The sequence below is a fragment of the Lissotriton vulgaris genome, chromosome 2_1 (genome assembly GCF_964263255.1).
Source record: "Lissotriton vulgaris chromosome 2_1, aLisVul1.2, whole genome shotgun sequence".
In the NCBI taxonomy this organism is placed as follows: Eukaryota; Metazoa; Chordata; class Amphibia; order Caudata; family Salamandridae; genus Lissotriton; species Lissotriton vulgaris.
Window position 1 is genome coordinate 414,901,203 of NC_141687.1, and position 15,383 is coordinate 414,916,585.

The 15,383-nt window shown below is 44.7% G+C and overlaps 1 protein-coding gene across 3 annotated transcripts in view; it reads right to left on the bottom strand.

Annotated features, from left to right (window-relative positions):
• The window catches only part of NRP2 (neuropilin 2), a 172,254-nt gene that overhangs the window by 87,855 nt on the left and 69,016 nt on the right, over nucleotides 1–15,383 (bottom strand). For all 3 annotated transcript variants that reach the window (XM_086955302.1, XM_086955304.1, XM_086955305.1), the window contains exon 3: nucleotides 10,482–10,663. In XM_086955302.1, coding sequence (XP_086811428.1) covers nucleotides 10,482–10,663 — 182 coding nt within the window. The remainder of the gene's footprint in view (nucleotides 1–10,481; nucleotides 10,664–15,383) is intronic.

Below are 15,383 nucleotides of genomic sequence, written 5' to 3' on the forward strand. Positions count from 1 at the left end.
GGTCTCCGAGAGCGATTTCACGCCCCTATGATCTTGATGAAAGCGAGGTAATGAGGAAGAAATAACGGAGGACGCCAGGGTGAACAGCAAGAGGTAAGTGTTACTTGACTATGTGAGTGGCCACAACACTTTAATCTTTAGAAGAAAACAAAATTGCTGGCAGAAGTATTTCACGGTGCTCTCGCAACACAGGCAGAGTGACAAATCATAGACACGCTCGTGAGAAGATACAATATCTCTGGCGGTGGCACAGAGCGCAGGCTCTAAAGAACAATGCAGGAGAATGGCAGGGCAAATGTGCAGTAAAACGTAGCGCGAGCTCTAAGATGAGCTGTGAAGGGCTCGCGGTGTTAAACAATAATGGAGAGCGTGGCAGACGGCAGGCACGAGCACTAATGAAGCAGTTTGAGGCATACGCGCGAGCGCAACGGACAGCTTGCTGTAAATATAACAAGACGGAGGGAAGGCAGATAAGGGGAGGGGGAGGAGAAATGCGACACGGCGGGCAGGGGAGGGGGCGAGGGGGGAGGAGAAATGCGATGTGCACAAGACGGAGGGAAGGCAGATAAGGGGAGGGGGGAGGAGAAATGCGACACGGCGGGCAGGGGAGGGGGCGAGGGGGGAGGAGAAATGCGACGTGCGGATGAGGGAACTGATGTGCACGCGCTTTTAAGCTCAATGCGCATGCGCATTGAGCTTAAAAGTCACGGGCACTGCAAGGAATCGCCACGATTCCTTGCAAGTTAGTTAAAGAGTGGTTAAGCCCCCATAGTCTCGCAAGCTCGATGCGCATGCGCATCGACAGGCGAGACCTAAAGAGAAAAGAGCAGTGTAGTTCTCCAAGTTTTTTTTTGTTTTATTGATTTTTACATTATGTTCACCTCCTTCTTCACTTAATTTTTGGGGAAAACAGCCGAGAAGGGTAAAGGCAATAATCGGACTCTGGATCAGTCCTAGAAAATATACAATGTACATAGTAAAAGAAAACAACAGCAAATAAAACAGAAAAGCTGATTTACATTGAGTTTTTATGACCTGCTATGTATCAGGTGAGGTTTGCTAATGCTCTGCATGAGCAACATTACCACATCTACCTCACTTGTTCCCATTTGCTCTTGCCCACTCTGTAAATGTAAATGTACAGGAGTTTATATAGCGCAAATCACCGAGCGGTTTCTAAGCACTTGCTTAGGGAACCCGTCCTGGTATTCCGCTGTGAGATAACCCCGGCAGGGTATCCGCAAGGTGAAAGCCAGGCATCCCGCCGCAAGGGGCCGTTGTGAAGATTAAGCAAGCTATTGCCCAGAGTCGCAGAGCGTGAACCCGTGAATCAAGTAGGCACCGGAGCAAGAATTGTCGAGTCCATGGACATTTTTTAGGACTCAAGACCCCGCCGAGCCGGGAATTGAACCCTGGTCCCAGGCTGATCTCTGCTTCCAGGTCTGCCTCCTCTAACCAGTGAGCCACACTTCTCCACTCTCCGTAACATCTAATAATCAAATAATGTTGAAGGGTTCAATCGAAACTCCTTTAATGCTATAGAGAAAACAAATAATTATCTATAATATCATGGTATTGCCTTTGATAGTACCATGTTTTGCTGTTGGTTGCCTCAGGTATGATTTTCAAGACAACAGGAGATTTGTTTCCTACAACCATAATTTGCCCTATTCTTGCTACAGAGCTGTCTTCATTCTCAACTTAAAATGTTGTGTGTTTCATCACCAGAAGCAGAGATACAGAGCTATCCCAACACACAAAGTGCAAACTACCCCAAGAATGGACGATGTGGCTGCAAATCTTATGTCCTCGGGCCAGCTGAGAACATGAGGATGCTTGGTGACCACTTTTTATTCTGTAAAAGATAGTTTAATCCTGACAACTAGGAGCTGGCCTTAACTCACTCGGTGCTGTGCGGCAAATCAATAATTCTATGAGGGCACATTCTCATTACAGAAATGGCGAGCACCAAATGTTAATACACAATTGGTGGCTCTGATGGGTTTCGGCTATTTGACTTATGCAATTCTCAACAACCAGATCACCTGTAGATGAACCCTACTTGAATATCACTAGGGATCAATAAGCTTGCAAAAGTTTTTATCACCCAAATAATGTGTGGCCCGCTTTAATGATGCGTAATAAGCAGTCACTGACGGAGGTTCACTAAAGAATGAAGGAAATGGGTGGAAACTCTAAGTTGAGAAACAGGAGCCGTACATTTGCGAGGAAATACCGTGGGTCCTTCCCCAAGAACTCTAAGATGGTCACTAGGCTGAGGACTAAGCCATCAGATGCGGTTTTAAAGGTAGTAGGGGCTGGTACATATTTATTTAAGAGTTGGAGAAGATAAACGTTGGTCTTGGGTACATGAGAAGCCTAAGGATGTTCTTTTCTAGCAGGGATATGGCTCCTTCTTTACATTGGCTTGACTGTTTGTAAATGGACCAGCCTTGCTCTTCTCCCATGTGCTGAAGGCTCCCTGGGGCTCTTGGGTGACTGCCTTCAGGAGATCTTCCCTGCACCAGCACCTCCAGCAGTGGCTTTTTGGCATCCTTCACAACTCTGACGTGAGAGCGTCCAAATATGTTTAAACAGAAGTGATCACACAGTGGTGTCCATGTTCCGTGATTGCAAAAATACGTGTTTTACAGGCAAGCAGACCAGCCATGATGATAACATTGGAAGCCGTGCTCACAAAATGTAGATTTCCTGTGAGTGGCCGTGAACATCCACAGCGGGGAAAAGGCGTTCACTTAAAATACTGATGTCAACCTCACAAATCTTTAGAGCACCAGATGCCTGAATACAGCTGAAAGAAGTCATTTTAATATAATGCAAAAAAATCGACTCTTCGAGAGACAGAGTTTACCTTTGAGTGCCTGCACTTTCATAGAACAGTATTTTAACTTCTTACAAAGGATGCTATACCGTTAGAGGACTAGTATCAGTCTCAGGTCTACTACACATCTGATGGGATTTAAACAGTATTTTCAGTAGAATTGACCTATTTGCAATCATACACAACCTGCCTTTCCCAGCCAGGGATGCTATATTTTAACAAGGCATTACCAGCACTTCCCAGCATGACAGCCTAAACTTTACTGTGAATGACAGTACCAGCGAAAAAGCAAATCTGCTCGAACTAGAATCACCCACATTATCTGATGATTCCAATTTTGACAAATTCTGAAGCTTTTAATAGCCATAATTATATGAATTGATTTGTGTGCCTTTTAGCCTCACTAAATTGAACTGGTTCATTTAGTCTCACAGTCGGTTTGCAAACACGCAGACATATTGCAGAGCGTCAATTTTCAAGCATGGAACCAAAGCCACAAAGTTTTCATTACACATTGTCCTTCTCCCCTCCCCTCACTCGACCTCAGTAGGCATTTCATGTATTAAATAGTCCAAATACCGGGTTGGATATCAGGACTGGGTACAGGGATATCACGTAACAAGGCATGCGCTTGTGATGTGAGACAACAAAATGTCACCTCATGCACGGAGCCAAAAATACTACCATCGGCGGCTTAGTGGAATTGTGGAGAGTGTGTCCTAAGATTGCTTTCCACCCTCCTCTGTCACTCAACCCAGCCTCTTAGACACAGGGCCTGATGAAGCCCCAGAAATGTCTTTACCACACACCACAGTGACCACACAGCGGCCGGCCGCAGGCCTACACTCGCGTGCTTGGTTGCTCCAGTGGGCTTTAGCGTTCTGTAGGTGTTTGTATCACAACAGCTCTCCCACTCGGAAGCTCCTGACCATTGGATGATGCTAGTGGGGGAAATGGACGCCCACCTCAGCCCTGTTCATTATTCTTTCCTTCCAGGGAGGGGGAAGGAGAGAGCTGGATCTGTTGAAAAGGCTCCAGAGCACACTCCCGCTTCACTGTCCCGGCCTGGCTGATCCAGCAACGCTGGCTATTTTAGTCTTCGAGCAAAGGCTTCCCCACTGTCACCAGACCAGACAATGTTGCCACTTATTTACTGCTGACTCCAACAGTGTTGTGCATTGTGCCCAGGCCTGCTTTCTTCTAAGAGATCCAAGGTGCCTGAGGGGTGGGGGAGGGGCAGCTAGTGTCGGTTCTATTCATGAATGGACTTCTGTTGAAACTGTCCTGGGGAGAGGCCAGACAATTCAAAAACACAATTTGAAGCTTCCAGTTCAGAAGATGGAGGATGGGGGAGGGCAAGGTACCCCCTCTGCTTCCGTCCTCATAGCCCTAGATTTGAAACAAATGGAACAGCTTTTTACACACGAGTCATTTTAGATTCACTGTCCCTTCAAGTTTGTCTTATGTACTTAAAGCACGCCCTCAACGCAGATGGCGCAACTGCGTGACCACAATATTGACTCCCTTCACACGGTCACATGGCGAACAGCCAATATCAAATGATGAAAGGCAAGATAAGCTGGAAACCCATACACAAAATGGGCTTCCAGCTCAGACAAGGGAGTTCTGCTCAGCAGATGTTCATCACTGGTGGTCTTGCAAGTTCACCAGGACCTCAGCATCAGCCACAGAAGCTATAGTATTGTTCTAAGGAAGAGATTGGTTGATCGAAAGAGATGATCATCAGTGCCCAGAAAAAAGCCTCACCACCAGGCTATCCATGACCCTTTACCCTTAAATATCCATTGGAGGCTGTCTGATGGGCTGAAACCCCACCGCCTCCAGAGGTCCCACCTCCTCCAAGGTCATACACCTCTCTCACATGATGAAACATTTTTGAAGGTTGGCAGGTCTGCGAAGGCCAGTTCAGGCCATAGTGTATACTAGTCAAGACATGTAACAGTGTCATTCAACCACTGTATCTCAGTCAGTTGCTCTGCCACCCACATTTGCACTCACATCCCTGTCTAGCTCATCAACCCTCTTAATACCTCATGCCCTCACTCACTTACAGTGTCAGTCGTCCACTTATGTATGCATTTATCCACTTCCTCATTCACTCAGTAAGTTGTTCGCTAAACTTGCCTCTGCCCCACTCTATTGGCTTTTGCTACCCCCATCTCTGTACACAAAGACATGTGTGACTGCTTGTTCCTGTGATAAGTCCTCGTGGTCCCTAACACACCAGTCGTTGGCTCCTGTACAGCTGCTCCGCGTCTTCCTGCTGCGCCAACAAAGCTGCTTATTAAATTCCGCTGACAGCAGCGGCAGAAACAACAGCTCGAGATAATCATACAATTACTAGTATTACCCAATAGATAGAATTGATTAAGCAATATTGGAAGGCAGCTATTAGTACCAATTAGCGACAGAGCAACTGAAAAATCAGCTCTCTCCGTTGGAAGGAGGCAGGGCCGAAGCGCGTTGGCCTCGGCCCAGCTGCACAAAGGTGGATAGAAAGCAAGGGGTGAAAAAAACAGCCAAATACAGGTCTCCGGGCACCAGAGGCTACAACTGGATGTATTTCATTGAGTTTTTCCTTTGAGAAAAAAGCCGGTTGAATTTGTGAATAGAATCACGCGCGCACTAGAAACATGGTGGAAATGTAGAGTTATATTCGATAAAGCAGGTGTTCGCTGGGAAGCTGAGCCCCCAGGGGTGCTTCAGAAACACAACGAAGCCAATAAAGTGATGTTAGAAAGCAGGGATGTCTGGTTGTGAGGCTCCTGAAGCAGGTGGTGCCTTAACCTTCATGTGGTTCTACTTAGAGACAATGTCTCATTTCAAAAGAGGTATTTCATAAATCTGTAGCGCTGGCTGCCAGAAAATGTCATCATCTGATCTGGTGGCTAGCGCAGCAGTGCACAGACACCATCTTATGCAGTGGCGCAATCCCAGCAATGACCATGTGCTTCATCCTTGGACCCCAGCATTACCAGCTTGTAGAACCATTGAGATACTAGTCGACAACCATCAACAACCCATGAATACCCCTTCCTCATTGAGCGCCTGTGCTTCTCTGTGTATCAAACACACTGTTGGCTATTGTTAGTTTTTCCCTGACATTGTCCACCGTATTCTACTGTCCACTAGTGGCATGAGCCAAGAAGGCACCACACAGGCACACAGGGCCCGTGTTTGCAGCTTCATTGCCAAATGGAATATAGAACCGTCCAGTCCAGCCCAAAGCCCAGAAGGCTCGTGGTGCATTGTGCAGGGCTATTGATAATACCGATGATGGGGAGAGCACGGATATGTCACTGCTAGCAGAGTGACAAATAAAACTGTGTACAGGCACATGCCACAAATCCACCAATATCTATAGATTCGGGGTAACCCAATAAACCCTTGTAGGCTTGGGCAAGGTAATTGATTAAGGTAGAGAGAGGCTACAAGGGATTTTATTTGTTGACTGAGTATGTTTGCTTTAACAAAAGTAGAAGATAGGGTCCGTCAATTATTTAGATCCATAAACATCCATAGGATAGTTGGAACATTAAAAAAAAATTGGTTCTTCCTTTATTATTATTGGAGCTGATGACATGTTATGAATTGATGTGCTAATTTTTATATACAGCTATTCATTACTTTTTACTATATGATTGAAGCTTGTATAACCCCGTGATTCAGATCTTTTGATTTATATCAAATATAATAATTTATTCAGATATAACTAGTTTTCTGTGTGCTTCTAACCATTTCTCCTCTTTTGATGACTCATTGAATGTATGACTTGTACAATTTTGTGAAGGTTCAACTATCCTATGGATGTTTATGGGTCTAAATAATTGACGGACCCTATCTTCTACTTTTTTTAAATCAAACATACTCAGTCAAGCACAAATCCACCAAAGCCATCAAAATGCATAATAAATATTATTACTATGGTTATTATTACAGTTGTTATAATTATTACTGTTATTATTATTACTACTTTTGTTATTGTTATTATCATCATTATTGCTGTTGTTGTTGCTATTATTATAACAATATGCATACATTGCGGTATTCGTTGCTACCACCTTTCAACAGAAGTAACTTACGATGTCCATGCCATCTGGTTTGAGTAAAGATTTGATTAGACATTGAAATACGGCGCTCAGCTCTAGCAGCGGAGGTATTGAAGCGCCTTCAGTCCTCCTAGGAGCTGTGAACAAAAGCCAGATACGCAGGAGGCTCTGGGTAGACAGCACAGGAGAGCAGCCTGACAAAGACTGAGATCTGGAGACAACCAAAAGAGCAGGTCAAGCACCTGCCACCAGCCAGCCCTTCCAAGGGTGGCAAGGATTGAATGGGCAAGGAGACTAAAGCTCTCTATCTCCTAGTAGAAAAGCTTTCTCCAAGGAGGGGCCACGTGAGGAATGGTCATTGGCACTATGCTTGTTTCTCCGCTGAAGAGCTGAATAGTAACATCCGTGGAGCATGAATCTCACTTTCTCAAATGCACTATCCATTTGTCTGTCTCTGTCTTTCAAGACCGCCGTTGGCTACATTTGTCTGTTTCTGTGTGGCCTGAATGTATGTTTGTTGTGTTGGTCTGTATGTGGGTCTGTGTGTTTTCTATGTGTTGGCGTTTGTGTGTAGTTCGATGTGAACGGATTTAGAAAAGTTACCTAAAAATTCTGAAGTTGGCGGCTAAGTTGCTGGCCATTGTGGATTTTGGGTTGCCGTCATCATGAGTCATACTGACTCTGGTTGTTGTGATTCTCCCAAATTTAGATTCACAACAACAAAATGCTTTTCAGGACTCATCCACTTGATGGCAGAATACTGACGAGCTTGTGAATCTAGAACAGATTCATGCCGCGTACTGGGCGCATCTGAACTGCATGTCGGTGGTATGAGAATCCACGTCTGTATACTATGTGCATTGGTGAATGCGTGCACGGTGACCTGTATATATTGATCCGTGTAGGCCTGGTGATCATCATACATGACCTTGGAGCTCCCTGTTCATGACTAGCACCATGCATGTTGGTCTATGTACATCAGTGTTTGCATGGCTGGTGCACTCTGTGCCTGGACGTGTGGGTTTGCACCCCGGAAGTGTATGGTGCGTTGGTTCCTGTGTGCATTTGTTCCTGTGGCACGATGCTATTTCGGTGTGTGTGCTTGACTGTTGTGTGTCTGTGCCTCCAGTATACACAAGTCAGACCTTTTCGTTTGGCTCCGCCTGTTTGCGCTCGCCCTACTCCCGCACGCGCATTATTGATGTTTATTTAAACATCTGTCAGAACGGAAATGCCTCGGGCTCGTTTCCCTTTTGGACGCGGACCTGCAGTGATTGTAAATAATTGTTCTCACATTCGCCGGCTCCCAGGCGCAGCCCTCCCCTCCCTCCCGCGCGCTTTATCCTACACACAAATGCTGACATTTTGTAATGGCCGCTCCGTTTCCTCATCACAAACACGCGTCTCACAAATATTTGGACAGCATCAGCCTTTCGAGGGGCATGAAGGAAACAGCTTTTACTTTTCCAGGCAATCGTTTGCCACGGATTCTGGACGGTTGTTCTCAGAGCTGAGGCAGAGGCGCCGGGGTCTTGCACACCCTAAACAACGCTCCTCTCTGACTCACTCATATAGCGCCTGGTAGTGAAACTCAGTGCATCGTGGAAAGGGAGGAACAAGGAGTCAGTCATATCTGTTCTGACTGTTTGAGTGGGCCTTTCTGGTGAAAGGCAGGACTTCCAAGCAGGGCTTAAAGTGGGCCGGGTCCTGCTGGTGCTGAGCACCGACAGATCTAAATAGCAGGTACTGAGACGGGTCCCTATCGAGCTCTCCATTTTTGCTCTTACCCTCAGGATGAAAACAAATCTAAACTCTTCAGCGGTGCCTGTCGTTGATATAACTTCAAAGAGACTCCTTATAGTTCTTTCACAGTCACGTCATTTCATTTACAATATTCTATACAACGAAGCCATGGTTGTTGCTTATTTATCTTATGCAACTAACAATCATTGGCAAAGCCAATAGTCCTGGCTTGTTGTAGGTGTAATGTTACTTGTTGTATTATATATCTAGGTGCAACGACAGAAGCATCAAATTACCAGTCAGGTGGCACACTATGCTAAGCACAGATTTTTAGCACATGTGTTTTAAGCCACGCCCTAAATACATCACCACGTGCCTTTGAGACACCCCCCCACCCAGTTTTTTCATCCCATCTAAAGCCCTGCTTCCTGACATGACAGATATGTGCAGGAATGATGATGTCTACCATAAGTCAGTCTGCTACATCAGACCGAAGGTGAGTTGTCACTGGGCCAACGGAGGCCTGTATTGGGATGATGCAGTACATCGCCAACCTATCTCGAAGCGCTGCCACTTGTGAAAACTCCTGGCCACAAAATCAAATCAACTTGCCTGTGGCTACCTGAACTCCACTATTGAAAATGTGTCACTGACCCCCATGGCCAAAGAGCAAAAGAAAGAAGCCGGAAGGCTTGGGAAGATAAACAGTAGGGACCTACTGCACAAAACAATGATATTGCTATTTTACTGGATTACATTTATTGAACTTAGAAGTGGTGTGCATTTTCCCCTAGCCCACGCTATGCCCTGTTCTTGCTGGAGAGATTTCTATGTTTTGACTAAAAGAATGGTCAAGCGCAATTTCAACAGCACTCCAAAGACAGACAAATGAGATTCAGAATTGTAAAATCCCAAATTCTAAATCTAAATATCGGACTTGAAATAATTAAGGCACCGGTTCTCAGGATGAAACCCTGCTTCCTATGTGCGAGGACTTCTGAACTACCCCATACACAGCTCCATCTTTCACAGTGGTCATAGTGAGGCTGGAAATATGGCAGCCATTGTCTCTCTCCTGAACTTTGACAACTTGGAAGACTTCATAATGAAACATGAGGACAGAGGATGGTTGGGACCAGGAGCTGCTTGCTGGCCCTGCCGACCTCGAAATGTATCTCCTACATACGTATGTGTTTGTGTGGGGAGAAACTCTAGTCAGCGTGAACATGGTTCTGGGGCATCAGAGTGCTTTGTACAAATAGGCAAACGTCCAAGAACTGACTAACAACACAGAATGGGCCTCTTAGAACTAGACATGGTAGCATTTCTGGAGAGCTCTTCTGCAGATCTAAGACAGACTTAACATAGTTAGAGCTACATACCACAAAAGAATAGGATTTTGAGCATTTGTGGAGCATCACAAGCTTTGAAATATGAAGAGGACTGGGGAAACCTAGGATAGCTTTTGGATTCAGATAAGTGTCAATCAAAACTGGATAAGTAAGCCTCTTTGTGAAGAATGATTGGTTTACAACCTGGTGTTTGTGACATGGATTTGTTCAGTCTATAAATACAAACATATGAATACGTCCCTATTTCTGCATTCATCGATTGGAGAATGCGTACAGTTAACTCCCAAAAGCAGTGGTGGATGAATGCGTGGTCAAAGAAATGAGCTCTTCTGGTCAAGTTCTGAAGTCCACTCAAACATTTTGATGCAGGTTTTCTAACCCTACATATGCCACCACTATCGCCTTCTCTAGCCATGTTATGTCCTTAAGTTACTCTGCAGACTGACAATAGTTAGCTAAGCACGAGGCACAGACCTGTCTTGAAGAGTTCGTAGCGTAGGGAGAAGCCGGCTCCCTGACGGGCATAGTCCGAGATGAACCTGATGTAGAGAGAAGGCCCTGAGGAGATGATGGCTGCCGGGGCGATGTTCCCACAGTGCTTCCCGAGGGTCTCCGCCGTCTCGCTGTCTCCATCCCGGATCTCAATGAAGTCGTACCTGCAAGGGAAAGAATGCAAGTCAAATGTCCATAAGAATATATTTCTTGGACATAAAGTTTATCTGGATCAATGTATTTATTTATAAAGTTTTATATAGCGCAAACTTGAACCCGAAGGCAAAGGTAGCAAATCAGAACATTAGTCTAACATGGGGAATCTAATGGGCATTGAGATGTTTACTCCTCTCAAAATCGGAATAGTACAAGTCAACACTCGCCAACTGTGCCAGAGTGTTACAGAGTGGACAGCAACAGATCTGACTCTTAGAAAACGATGTCATCGCAAACTTTTTTCATTGTGGGGTGTTCTTAAAAGTGATCATCATTAATATAAAAAAATAAAGCCCAAAGTACTTTCACACTTTTGACAAGTTTTGGCATCGTTTCACTCTACCACAGAGCTCATTTGAAATGGAGGGTTGTGCTAATGATATGTCATGCTGTTTCTTTGTATAGTACTTTATGCAAGACACTGAGATGCTTCATAGCACTGCGTGGGGAGGGAGAAAAGGAGAAAAAGAGGGCTTGGGGCAGAATAGCAGGAATCCATTATTATGTGGCTCTTGGTAATTCAGATGTTGCTACTTCGAAGCATTGCAAATAACAAGAGTTACTGCGTTTTAACCTTCTTTACTTAATAGTTGCTTTCCCAGTCGATTGGCGTACATCTTTGCCAAATTGCCCTTGCGATGACTTATTAAAGCACTTTACCCAATTTTGTCATTTATATTCCCATCCTCAGGGGCGCTTCCTGAGACCAATCCTCCGCTCATCCATGATCAGATCTCATGGAGAAGTGATGTTTCATTTGCAGCAACGGTGTGAGTTGGATCTCTGTGTAGCATTTTTTAATTTTACTCGTTGTGCAATTAGGATCAGAAACCTCTATGGGGCAGTTTGATGAATGTTCCAGCTGTTATGAACGTTTGTGACCCTGTGAATTGGATTTGATCAAGTTTTCATTATGTTTTGTACTAATTGTATGTAGTTTTATGATTGTATTGTTTTATTCTGTGGTTTTATGACTTGAAATCAGCCAAATAAAGATCTTTGACTGAATGACTGAGTTACTATTAGCCAATTCGATGATGCTCAATTTCTCAACTTTGGAAATGTAATAATAAATAGAGGCAGTCCAGGGCAGTATCTTATTACACACAGGTTTATCTGCCGGGGTAGAGTAAAATCCATGATTTCCAAATTATTTTACTCAGATTTTATTTTTTATGGTTCCTGTTTCTTATTTGCCAATACCACTAACCTCCTCAATTTGTCATTCCTTTATGTTTCACTTATGATATTGTGGTAACCCCAAAAGTTGTTACTCCATATTCCAGACTACAACCAGGAAGGTTGCATAAGACAAAGTAAACACAACTTTTGCATTTGCAATAAAGATTATTGATCAGCCATGGTTATTTATTGGTCAGCAATAACGTCTTAATAAACACCTCCGAATTGTATAATACGAGAAATTAGAGTGAAAATGGCATTGTATATTTCCAAGTATTAAGTATTGGAAATTATCGCTTAGTGCAATCTTTGAGGCAAGGTTTTTATTCTGTGGTCAGCAGAAGTGTTTGGCTACTGTTCTGCTACTTTCTTTGGTGGAACTCCTCGCCTCTAGGTGTCCACAGAGGGCATTTAAGTCAAGTGATTGCTAGATGTCAATAGTACCCATAGATATCAGTGTACCCATAAGTGTGTCCTTGGCCCACTCTCCCAGTACCCAAGCCATAATATGGTGATAGGCCAGGACTCACCCCAGGCCAGACAAAGCTTAGGGGTATCTGGAGTCCTCTTGGTATTCTAGTATGACAAATACCCCACACATAAGGTTTTAAAAATCCTATTAAAGGATAGTCTTATATGCACGTTTAGCACCATTTTAACCCCCCCCCCCATAAAAAGGTGATTGAGCTCAATAAAGAACATATCTCAGCAATGCCTTGCAATGAAGGGAATGAGCTATGAACAAGAGGAAATAGGATACTGGGTTGCACCATATTATATTGTGGTATTTATACAGCTCTTCATACCCCTGATGGGTTTGCCCAGCATTTAAAAAAGATATAGGAATGATTTGTAAATAAAAACATACATTCGACAACTCGATAGAAAGGCATGCTGTCCTTCTTAGCGAGGAGAACACAGATGTAGACATTGGAGGTTCGCAAGAATAGCAAGATTGCTAAGAATCCCATGGCAAGCAGCCATTGGGCGTCCATTTTATAGCAGTGCTCAACATGGCTCCTGCCATTTTCTTCCTTCCGCTCTCAAACGCAGGACACTGTCTGTTGGCGGTGACTCTGAGATGAAGCAGCTATGTGTGAGCAGGTGTCCGGCGGAGAGGTGCAATGAGTAAGAATGGGGCATATGTCTTCCTGCAGTCAGAGATGACTGGAGTGGTTTTCCCTCTGTCCTGAAGCAAGCTATTCTTTAATGGAAGAACCCTACACACTTCCACAACTCTGTAACTGTAGGGATCATTGCATGCTTGTGCCTTGTGATATTTGGAGGTCTTTCCTGTTGTAATCCTTGTAATAGTTTCATTACGTGATTACAAATACATTTCAGCCTTACATTGTTAGCGGTCTGATGTTCTGCTGTGTATGGGACCTCACTGGGCCTTTTTTCTAACTGTTTCAGCCCTGCTGTTCCTCTGGAACTCTGAAGCCTGCTGGAAACCTTCAGTGTCCCTGTAGACCAGGCTGTATCCAATCAGATGACAAGCTTTATTAATCAGAAGTCGCATGCATAGCGTGTTGGGTCCATTTTTGAGCCAGAAGCTTTTAAATGATGAGCCAAGTAATAGCTCAAAAACATGTTTTTTTAACCCAAAAATATTTTGTTTCCCTTTTCTGCATATTTGGCAGCAGGAGAGCCTCCTGTTCATTTTTGCAGAAGTTGTTTTGATTGTGCCGACTTATAACCCATCATTGTAGCTGTTTGTTGGCGATGTTCGGCAGCAAGAGTTTTTTAAAGCTCTTTATGGGTTTGAAAGTCCACTCGGATAAGGAAACGTCAACCCACCCTTACCCTATGGCAGTCAACTGAAAAATACCGTCGGTTCGAGCGCCACAGAAGAAGAGGAAGTGATGTAATTCCGGTTCCTGTATGACCACCTCATCAAGAAACAACCCAGGGGAATTATGGGGCTGGGCTTGAGAGCAGGGCCGGGCATTGGGGTCCTGGTACCCTCACTCTCCAACAGCTGCAGGAATCTCGCTGACCTCATGCCAAAAAGACTTCCAGGAAGAAAGAGTAACGGGCGACAACAAACTCACAAAGGCAGAGGGTGCGCGTTGTTCAAAATGTGCACTGAAAAGTGAAAATCTTAAAGCTGGAAGGCTTCCTGACACTCCCAGGTAAGCATGGGCGGAAAATCCGTTTCGCTCGCGGATTTTGCGGATTTTCGGGAAATTCGCAATCCGCGAGATTCGCGAATCTCCCACAAAATCCGCAAATCCGCGAGCAGCGGATTTTGCTCGCACTGCTCGCACTGTTCGCGTGAGTTCGCGTGAGTTCGCGCCCCGCGAATAAGTGCAAAATTGCAGAAATACGATTTTAGCAAACTGAAAGTAACTACTTACCAGGTTCAAAAGTTCAGGCTCATCATTAGTAGCCATTTCCTGTAGTGCTTGCTGAGGGGCCCCTCCAGAGTTCAGTTGCCAGTTGCAACTATTATGTGACCCTGCTCTGAACCTCAGAATAGTTACACATATGCCACAAAGGTCCTGAATTACAGCTAAGGGAGACAAGCAGGAGCCAGGCTGGCAGTTCAAATCCATTAATCAGCCCCTAATTCATTATTGTCAGTTGGGGCAGGGCAGGTGTTGTAACTAATTTTGCAACAATGAAAGCACTTAGCAAGTGCAAAAGTTCACTAATCAGGAAGCACTAAGGAAGCAGGTGCCAGCTAAAAAAATATTCTGTGACACATTAATCAGCCCCAAATTAATTCAGGTCACTTGAGGCAGGGAAGGTGTGCTTGCGTTGCCACAATAATGTACACTGACTGGACAACCAGAGGGTGCTGTGATGAAACAGAGGGTGGCATGGGTGGGCCAGAGGGTGGCATGAGTAGTCAGAGAGTGGCAGTGGTGACAGAGAGTGGCAGTGATGAAGAAGAGTGTCCCAAACAGGCTGGACACGTAGAAACAACAAGTTCGCGAAACTTGCGACCCGACAGGTAAGTTCGCAATTTGCGACATTGTACAAAACCCTCGCGAACTGGCAGAAACCCGCGCAAACACACACAAAAAAAAATCCGCAAATTCGCGAGAATTCGCGGATTTTGCGGATTGCGAGTTCGCAAATCCGCAAAATTCGCGAACGCGAGATTCGCAAAATTCGCCCATGCTTACTCCCAGGGCTGGTTGTACAGCCAGGCAAAACTAGACAGCTATCCACTGCCTGACCTACACAGGACACTACAGTGTCCCTTGTAGAGGTGGCCCAGGGAACAAATTAACAGGGAGAGCGTAGGGTCTGGCTATGGTCCAAGAGCTACAGCAGGAGCCGAGCAATCATCTTATATGGCATGAAATTTGTGCAAAAACGGTCATGTAAAAAGTGATAAAGATGCCTCATAGTTGGAAACTGTCTATTTTAACATGCACAAATGTTTAATTTACGTCCAATTGTGGTATTACTGCATTGCATGGCGTTTAATAATGATTAGCGATAGTTTCAAAATATCAAGTTAGAAACAGCCAT